The sequence below is a fragment of the Mustela erminea genome, chromosome 9 (assembly GCF_009829155.1).
Source record: "Mustela erminea isolate mMusErm1 chromosome 9, mMusErm1.Pri, whole genome shotgun sequence".
Taxonomy (NCBI): Eukaryota; Metazoa; Chordata; class Mammalia; order Carnivora; family Mustelidae; genus Mustela; species Mustela erminea.
Genome location: NC_045622.1, coordinates 100,035,104 through 100,045,432, shown reverse-complemented (window position 1 = coordinate 100,045,432; position 10,329 = coordinate 100,035,104). Strand labels below are relative to the sequence as shown.

Below are 10,329 nucleotides of genomic sequence, written 5' to 3'. Positions count from 1 at the left end.
TGCATTTCTAATATAATGAGGATGCCGATATGGTATCTTTTTTCACATTTCAACTTGCTACCTTCACAGATATTGGAGCCATTCACTTATGAGTTTGTCTGTCACTGAGAAGAAAGAAAATAAAAGTTTAATCTATGAGTCATGTAAAACCATGCATTAATATTTAAAGACAATTCAGCTGTCTCATTGTGCTGCTTGGCATTGTTGCTTCTTAATATTCAATATTTTAAAGAATCTCAAAAACTCAAACATAATTTTATTTGTAAATGGAGATATTCTCTAGAACATTGGTTTGTTTCCATATAAAGGAGACTTTATAGCAATTTAGGGGGAAGAGATACTATGGAAAAATCATTATTTATGGGCCCGATTTCATCACTATCCATCTATATGTACAATTTGAATCAAAGGGAAAACAACGGGTTCAGATATTTTCCCTACCTGGAATACACAGCACAGATTTCCTCCTGAATAGAATACTATTTCCTTTTTAAAGGAAATTTCCTTTTTAAAGTCTAAGGGAGATTCTGGGAGATGTTTAATGGAAAAAGGGAAATGGGTCTGATTATTTATGACTCCTAAAGTATCTTGGAGGCCTCCTTTCTAAACACGAAGTCAAATTCTTCATTGAGTGTTTTCTTTGAGTATTAGTAACCCTACCACGTGGAGTGGTAGAAAAAGTGTGGTGTTCGGTCCTGTTCAGTTTTATATGTAGTGATGGAAATCAAAGTCAGGATCAGGGAAATGGTCCAGACTAAGCACTGGGAATGATATCACACAGGCGAAAGAGAACCCAAGTTCTCTTTCAGACTATTTTTGAGTATTTGCATTTATTTTGAAAAAAGTCAAGCTATAAATAATCCAGGCTAATTTCAGAACATGCATATGCTAGCTTTGTGGATAATTCACATACCAATCCTCTTTGCTTTACAAGTATTTGCTTATTTCTGTGCTTAATAGAGATACTGAGTTAAGAGATATTTATTACTTACTAATCTTGTGTTTGTATGTCTATTTGTGTGTCTGTTTATATGCCTGTATATCTATTTGTATGTATTTATTTCTATCCATGTACCCATGTACAGGAACAAAAATATCTTCAACTGTCCAGAGATAAGTAGCCTAGATCTCACTATGGCTTTTAGGTTAGTTTACACAATAACCAGTCATATCTCCTGTATCTGTAATTCTTCTAGACGTTTTCCTTCTGCTGTGTAATAGGAGGCTCCCATTAAGTAAACTCTCAGATTTCTTTGGACTCAAAACTTTAATAAATTCATATAAATATTCTTATCCAGAGAACTTCTTAAATGCTATTATGGGACACATATGGCATGAAATTAACAAGGAAAATATTTCATTTCTATAGCTCTTTTCACAGCCTCTTTCACTTCCTTGTTCCTCAAGCTGTAAATCACCGGGTTTAACATAGGAATCACCAGGGTATAAAACACAGATACCACCTTTTCTTGTTCTAGGGAATACTGGGAACTCAGCTGGATGTAACTAAAGCTTATGGAGCCATAGAATATAGTCACCGCCGTGAAATGTGACGCACAGGTGGAGAAGGCTTTCCGTCTGCCTGCTGCTGAGCGGATCCTCAGGATAGCAGCAACAATGAAGACATAGGAGATCATCACAATCAAGAAAGTGATCATAGCAATAACTCCAGAGAAGATTAAAAGCAACAATTCATTCATGGATGTGTCAGAACATGACAACTTTAATAGTGGGGGAAGGTCACAGAAGAAGTGACTGATGATATTTGGCCCACAGAAAGACAATTTCACCAAACCAACTGTGTGTGTCAATGAGTTGATTAAGCCTCCTACACATGACCCAATGACCAGGGCAATGCAGACGAATTTAGTCATAGCCACTGTGTAAAGTAACGGGTTCACGATGGCCATGTAGCGGTCGTAAGCCATGGCCGCAAGCAGGAAGCCCTCGGTGGTAAGGAGTGACACAAATAAAAAATATTGCACGATGCACGCTGAGAAAGAGATCGTCTCCCGTTCAACAAAGAAGTTCAGCAGCATTTTGGGTGCAAAGACTGACGAATAGCAGGCGTCAACGAATGACAGACAGCTAAGGAAATGATACATGGGTGTCTGGAGTTTGGGGGTTATTTGGATTAGAAAGAGCATTCCTAGATTCCCCACCAAAGAAATGATATAGATCAGCAGGAACAAAACAAAGAGGACCACTTTCAGTTCAGCACGATCTGTCAGTCCCAAAAGGATAAATTCTGTAACCAATGTAAAATTAACATCAGTCATGTGTGTGTTTTTCTTGGTACCTGTTAATGATAAGAAAAATGAAATTGAGAACGATCATGCCACACCATCAAGACTACTTGGAATCCCTAACTCGCCTTGCAACTTGAGTTGTTGACTTTTCTTTCCCAGTTGTTTTATCTATAAAACTAGAAAAATTTAACTAGTATCTCTCTAGTCTCTTCAAGTACTGTTTATAAGGCTATTCCAAAAGGAAATTCCATGAATGAAAAAAATAAAACATTATGGTGTTAAGCTTCAAGGTGCATTTAAATGTTTCTCTTTTTATGTAAAGGAAAAAAAAAGTGAAATTCATTCTAAAATACATGTGATGCAAAATCTGGTTTTTAAAGCATAATAACCAAGGTTGGAAATTTAATCTGTGTTCTCACAGGAATTCTTTTCAACTTCTCACTTTGGATTTAATGGTAGCTAATGTCAAATACATCAAAATATAAGAATTAACTGTACTGGGGCGCCTGGGTGGCTCAGTGGGTTAAGGCTCTGCCTTCGGCTCGGGTCATGGTCCCAGGGTCCTGGGATCGAGCCCTGCATCAGGCTCTCTGCTCAGTGGGGAGCCTGCTTCCTTCTCTCTCTGCCTGCCTCTCTGTTTGCTTGTGATCTCTGTCTGTCGAATAAATAAAAATCTTTAAAAAATAAAAAAAAAGAATTAACTGTACTATAGCATTTGAACTGTGAAATTCCAGATATGCCTTCATGTTTACTTCACATACCATAATATTTTTGAAAGTTGAATGTGATGAAAGACAAAGCCTTAACATCCAAAAGGTCATCCTTAGAAAATAGCCAGAAGTATTGGTTTCTGAGAAAAATGCCACGGAGAATGAGAGGAGAGGGTAGTCTGAGCTAGAATGTGAACAACAACCTATATAATTGGCTTTTGAGGGGCGCCTAGGAGGCTGTCAGTTAAGCAGCTGCCTTCCGCTAAGGTCATGATCCCAGGGTCCTGGGATCGAGCCCCGCGTGGGGTTCCCTCCTCAGTGGAGAGCCTGCTTCTCTCTCTCCCCCACAGCTCCCCCTGCTTGTTCTATATCTCTGTCGAATGAAAAAATAAAATCTTAAAAAAGAAATGATTGGCTTTTGAAATCCAATAGAAATATCTTACTCAGGACACTCAGAAAACAGAGTTTTTAACCTTTTTCTAATAAAGAGCAATGTAAACCTATAAAATAAAGCAAACCTATAAAACATATAGATACTTTTTAATAATTTTTTTTGGATGTCGCAACACATTTCTTAAAATACACTATGTCTTTTCCACTGAATACACAATGGTTGATTATTACATTTTGTCTGAAAAAATATAACTACCTTTTTACATTTTATGGAAAATAAAAATAAATATTTTAAACAGTTCACAAGGCTATGGTTTTACCTCTTGAGAATAAAGGGAGAGGTTTTTGATGGTTTCATTATTCTTTTACTTGGGAGACACTATTTCTTTAGTACAGTTGATAAAACTCAGAAAACATTACAAAATTATTGAAATAGCAATAAATGAGGTAACTGTGAGACATAGAATATCTACACTGATAGGTAAGTAATCCCTATGGGAATATCTAATTATGACATGATGTAATTCATCCTTCAGGGAAGAACATTCCACACTGATTAAAACATTGATTTTTCATTGTTTCAGTAGATGTTACCTAAAAATTTTGATGTTAATGTAGAAAAAGAAATTGATGTGTAGGATAAGGGGTAAGAATAAATGACCAAGTTATAAATTCCCCATACTCTGTATTTTTATGTCTCCTTCATCTTTTTTTTTTTTCATTTTTAACTGATTTGTAAAACATATTTATATGAGAAAGTGAAATAAGTGAGTTTTACTTACCAGTAAGAGAAAAAAAAAAAAACATTCAATACGTTAGCTTATTTAGGAACCTTATAACTGCCCATTCCAATGGATATTTCTCTATATTCCTCCCAAAACAATTAATCAATCATACACAAAAGTTGTATTTGTTTAACACTTACAGTAACACAAAAATTGGATAAATGATGGTAGTTTCAGGCAGGAGGACTGAAATTCAAACTTCTTTAATATATGATAACCACAGGCAGAGCCTCCATCGTATGAAAGCAAGAGCAAGATGGTCAAAAATTTTATTTATATATTTACTTTAGTACAAATGGGAATAGAGTCCCCAGAGTTAATTTTCTAATCAAAAGGATATAATAAACACATGATTAAAAGTTCCTCTGTGCTTCTTGAGGGACATAGGAAACTCTCAAGACCTTAATGGCTCCCTGAAAGCATTTAATTTCCTGAATGTTAGAATGAATAGAAGGAAAGGAAGGGCCAAGTAAGTATAGGGGGAAAAAAAACAAAATAAAACAGAACATATAGATTCTGAACAACAGTGCAAAGAATAGATAGTAATGCCTGCTCGGTACTTTAGCAAGAGAAGCTTCTCAGAAAATCCAGTAGTTGGGCCTGCTTGTCAGAAAACGCACGTGCACACATCCACGTGCACACACACACACACACACACACACACGTGAAACTAAAACGCAAACACCAGTGGGCTTGAAGGTAGGAGAAGAGCAGCTGGTTAACAAAAATCTACGCCTTTGTTTTCTTGGATTATGAAGAGGAAATCAAAGAAAATGAAAACTAGTACTTTTTAAAAATTTTTAACCTTTTACATTTTTTTATTTTTTAAAAGATTTTATTTATTTGACAGAGAGAGATGGCAAGGGAGAGCACAGGAGCAGGGGGAGTGGGAGAGGGAGAAGCAGGCCTCCCACTGAGCAGGAAGCCCAACTCGGGGCTGGGTTCATGATCTGAGAGGAAGGCGGACACTTAAGGACTGAGCCACCCAGGCGCCCCTAAGAGGATTATCTTAAATGGAGTGGGGAGGACATTGAAAAGGTGGGGCTAGAAGCCAGGGATGTGTTCTATGTTAAAACGGACAGAAATGGGCTTTCTGCTTTAATACAGTTCTGCCTAGCAGCCAGTCCCATACAGCGAGTCTAACTGTAGCTCTAGCAGTGCTTCTGGCATACGGATCTCATCTCCTTCAAAATGACTTACGTGAATTTCCTCTCTCTTCTCTAAAAACTTTAACCTCCTTTGTTTCTCCAAAGCACACTTTTGATTTTGTTAAATCTCTCCCTCGGATTGCAATCCCTAAATCCCCAAATAAACACATACTTTATTCTTTATTTTGAAACCTGCTGTTTTGTCTTTCCTTTGTTGACACAGGCACTCAGTACAGGGGAAAAAGCAAAACAAAACAAAACACTATATTTAGAAAGTCCCTATCATGTTCTCTATCTTCTGCAGATCTATTAACCCCCTGAGATTATATGCAATACTATTTTCTTATTTTTTTTCCTTCCTTCTCTTTTCTTTTCTTTTTTCTTTTTTCTTTCTTTCTTTCTTTTTTTTTTTTTTGTAACCTTTACACCTGACATGGAGCTCAAACTCAGGAACCCAAGATCAAGAGTCAAATGTTCTACCGCTGAGTCAGCCAGGAGTCCCATACAATGCTGTCTTTAAAACACTTATTTCTGGGAAATGGCCTCATACCAATCATCAGATACTTAAATGGAGACCCAGATAAGATCTAATGGCTTTATTAACAATAGAAACGGATATGTTAAATTTTAAAAATTGATATTTAGCACATAAATAGAGGTGCAATTGAATTTGACATACAGAAAAAATTCCCAGCATTATTTGAAATGAATTTAGTATATATTTATTGATTTTCTGTCATGAAAGAAGACTTCTTGTGAAAATATAATTCAGAATTATATTAATGAATACAAATCATGCATTAAATAAATTATATTTATTAAATAAATTATTAAATAATTTTATTTAAATTGTAAATATTAAATGAATTATAAATTAATTAATTATAAATTATAAATAAAGAGAATTTATTTAAATTATTAAATAAATTAAATCAATAATTCATTAAATAAGTTATTCAACAGAAATATTGAAGTGTTATATTTTAGAAAATAACTTTTTTCAAATAAAAGTTAGAGGAATAATTATGATCCAATAAGCAGTGTTCAGTTTAAATGTATAATTTAATGGGTTTTGACAAATATATGCTCCAGACCAATTATTACTATAATCAAAGCAGAATGTTTCCATAACCCCCAGAATATCTTATTCTCTTTCTAAGAAACCCCAATCTCTGACCTTCAACCTCAAAAAACTGCTGATCAGTTGTTTATCTATGTTTGTGAGATTTGTTTTTGCAGAGTTTCACAAAATTGGGGTAATACAGTTTTTTGGGTCTGAATATTTTTTCAATCAGAATGATATTTTTATTTTTATATATTTTTAAGATTTTATTTATTTATTCATGAGAGAGAGAGAGAGACAAAGACAGAGGCAGAATGCTGGTCTGAATCCCAGGACCCTGGGATTGTGACCTGAGTCAAAGGCAAATGCTTAACCCACTGAGCCACCCAGAATAATGTTTTTAGAAACATTTACATTGTTACATAAATCATTAGTTCTTTCTTTCTTTTTTATTGCTTGATAATGTACGAATTAGTATACTTTGTTTATCTACTCACCTCTTAATGGACGTTTGGATTATTTGCAATATTTGGCTACTTTGAATAAAGCTGTTGTAGTGGCATTTGGGTGGCTAAGTCAGTTAAGCATCCTCTTCTTGTTTTTGGCTCTGGTCATGGTTTCAGGGTCTTGAGATGGAGCCCTGCATTGGACTCCTGCTGGATAGTCTCTCCCTCTTATTCTTCTACCCTCCATGCTCTCTCTGTCTCAAATAAATAAAGAAAAAAAATTTTTTTAAAGCAGTTGTAAACACTAGAGTTGAAGTTTTGAATGGGCATGATTACTCATGTCTCCTGGATAAATAACTAAGAATGGAGTGTTCCAATTCATTAATAGGGAATCACTATTAATTTAGATCTCTTATTCCTCTCAGCAATTTTTTATACTTTTCATCATTTTACTCTTAAGTCTGATTTTTTTTGTTGCTGTTGAATTTATTCCTCTATTATGTCCTATCGTTAAAGGAAATATTTTATTAGTTTTTTAAGTCATTTGCAATTAATAGACAGAAACAGTTCACTTTTGTATATTGATTTTGTCTTTTATTTTTTTATTTTTTTAAGATTTTATTTATTTATTTATTTGACAGAGAGAGATCACAAGCAGGCAGAGAGGCAGGCAGAGAGAGAGGAGGAAGCTGGCTTCCTGCTGAGCAGAGAGCCGGATGTGGGGCTCTATCCCAGGATCATGACCTGAGCCAAAGGCAGAAGCTTTAACCCACTGAGCCACCCAGGCGCCCCGGTTTTGTCTTTTAGATGCATGATAATTTCACCTGAAAATAATGAGAATTGTGCTGCTTCTTTTCTATCTGGATGCCTTTAGCATTTTGTTTTGTATTATTCATTTTATTTTGTATTATTTTCTTCTGTATTGTTCATTCATTTTATATGTTCCATTACTTGGTAGTGTTCATTTATTCCTTATGTATTTTTGTCTCACTTTTGAACTGCTCTATCTTTCACATTTAAGCTCATCTATTTTTTTTTAAGTATATACTCTTTTTAATTAAAATATAATGTAATTTTTGTCTTAGGGGTACAGGTCTGTGATTCTTGAAACTTATTTTTACATATTTTAGTGTATTATGTGATAGGAATCTCCAGTAAAATGTTGACTGGATTTTTTTTTTTTTTTTTTTACCAAATACATGCAGTTTTGTCCAGGTTTTGTTTTCAGGTTTTGCTTTATTTTGTTTTGCTTTGCTTTTCACTTCTTTCTTTTCTCCCCCTCTTCGGGAACTGCACTATTTATCTCTTGATACACTGAATGGTGGCATACAAATCCCTGGCTGTTTATTTTCTTTCATTCTTTTCATATTTGTTCTTCAAAAGGGATGATTTCCATTGGTCTAGCTCCAAGATCCCTGATTCTTTCTTCTATTACCTCATATTTGTCATTGGATCTTTCTAGTGGAATTTTTCATTACAGTTACCGTATGTTTAACTACAGAATTCTCATTTGGTATTTTTATTAATCCTTTTTAAAAATTGAGATGCTTTATTTGATGAATACCTACTATAACACTTTCCTTTAATTTTTTATATATTTTCTTTAGTTATCTGAACATATTATTTATAATAGTACTTTGAAGTCTTTATCTGCTCAATCGAATATCTGGGTCATTCAGTTTCTACTGACTTCTTTTTTTTCGAGTCCAGTGTATTACATTTTTCTGCTTCTTTGTAGGTCTTGTAAATTTCTGTTAAGAGCTATACTTTATATATAACACAGCATTGACACTCTGCATTTCGTATGTGCAGGTTTGTTAAGGACCGACAATTATTTTTTAAAGTTGTCATGAGTAACATCTCCATCATTGCTTTATGAGTGTTGTAGCTGCTTCCTCTCTTCAGCACTTGATATTGTATATTTTTTTAAAAAATCTTGTTTTTTTAAGTCATCTTTACACCTAGCACGGGGCTCAAACTCACAACCCTGAGATCAAGAGTCACTTGCTCTACCGACTGAATGACACGTGCCCCTGATATCATATACAGCTTGTATCACCATATCTTATTGTGGTTAATTTTCTTTCCCCATATTACTAATAAAGCTGAGCAACTTTATTTTTCTGGAAGTTGGGAGATTTTTGGTATTTATTGTGTAATGTGCATTACAAGTACTTTGTCCCCTTGTCCCCAACTTTTTTCTATTATGTTTAGTTTTATTCGTTTGTAAGATTTCATTATACATTTTTACTATACTTTATAAATATGTAGGAAAACTATTTTCACTGACTCTGGTTTACTTTTTCATCCTATAAATATATTTTAAGTAGTGATATAATTCAGTGTTCCTTAATTTCTCCTTAATCGTCAGAATATTTTATGTCCTATTTTTTTTCCTTTTTTTTTTAATTTTTTATTTTTTATAAACATATATTTTTATCCCCAGGGATACAGGTCTGTGAATCGCCAGGTTTACACACTTCACAGCACTCACCAAAGCACATGTCCTATTTAAGAAATATTTTATCTATTAAGTTTTTAAGATGTCTCAATTTGTATTTTTATACAATAAAAAATACAATTATTTTATAGAACTTTTTTTATAGAACTTTTATAGAACTTTTTTTATAGAACTATAGAATTTCTATTTTATAGAAATTATTTTAGAACAATATTTTATTGTTCTAACTTTTGCATTTGCTGTGTTATGGATCGCCTTCTGTTTTAAATTATGCAATTTGAAATAGTAAATACAATGCACTCTGTTCCTTATTTCATTTCTCTTATTAAAACCTTAGAAGGTTTAGTCCCATTAATTTACACTGCTTTTGAATTATTGTTTCTATGCATTTATTTTGTATTTATTTTAAACCTCCTAATAAAATATTATTGTACAGTCAAAATTCAATTACAATTTATAATTACCTTCAAATCTCCAATTTACCATTCCCTTTGCTTTCCATATTTTCATTGAAATTCCATTTTTTGTCTTTTCCTCTGAGCACTTGTTCAAGAATTATACATACATGCATGCACATACACACACATTGTAAAACACCTTGAAATTAAGTATACAATTTATTTCAAATTTCTGTATATGTACGTGAGCATAAACACCACACCGATCATAATGATACAGATATTTCCAACACTACAGAATGCTCCCTCGTAGCTATATTACCATAATTTAAATTTATCTGTTGTTAAACCTTACACAAATGGAATCCTACACATGGACTTTTCTATTTTTTTTTATTTTAAACATATGGACTTTTTGTTTCTGCTTTCCTTTATAGAGCATAACATTATGACATTCATTTACCCTAGTGTACATCAGTGGTTTTTTTAAAAAGTGCTGTTTAGTCTTCCATTTTGTGAATATATCAAAATATATTAATTTATTCTCTTAAATGGTCAGGTTTTTGTTTCTAGTTTGTAAGTATAAATATTATGAATAAAACTTCTGAAAAAATTATTGTTCATGTATGTTTGTGAATACACACTCATATGTAGGGAATGTTGAAACATGAGTTAG

General features: G+C 33.4%; 1 protein-coding gene across 1 annotated transcript; it reads right to left on the bottom strand.

Moving 5' to 3' along the window:
- Positions 1–1,340: 1,340 nt before the first annotated feature.
- On the bottom strand, positions 1,341–3,861 carry LOC116598062 (olfactory receptor 1052-like). The gene is made up of 2 exons (XM_032356260.1): positions 3,825–3,861; positions 1,341–2,311 (listed from the first exon to the last, which is right to left on the bottom strand). The coding sequence occupies exon 2, from the start codon at positions 2,277–2,279 to the stop codon at positions 1,341–1,343; it is 939 nt and encodes a 312-aa protein (XP_032212151.1). The 5' UTR covers positions 2,280–2,311; positions 3,825–3,861.
- Positions 3,862–10,329: the final 6,468 nt, after the last annotated feature.

What these genes read in the sequence shown, in the direction of transcription:
- LOC116598062 (XM_032356260.1), bottom strand. Translation starts at nt 2,279, where the DNA reads ATGACTGATGTTAATTTTACATTGGTTACAGAATTTATCCTTTTGGGA.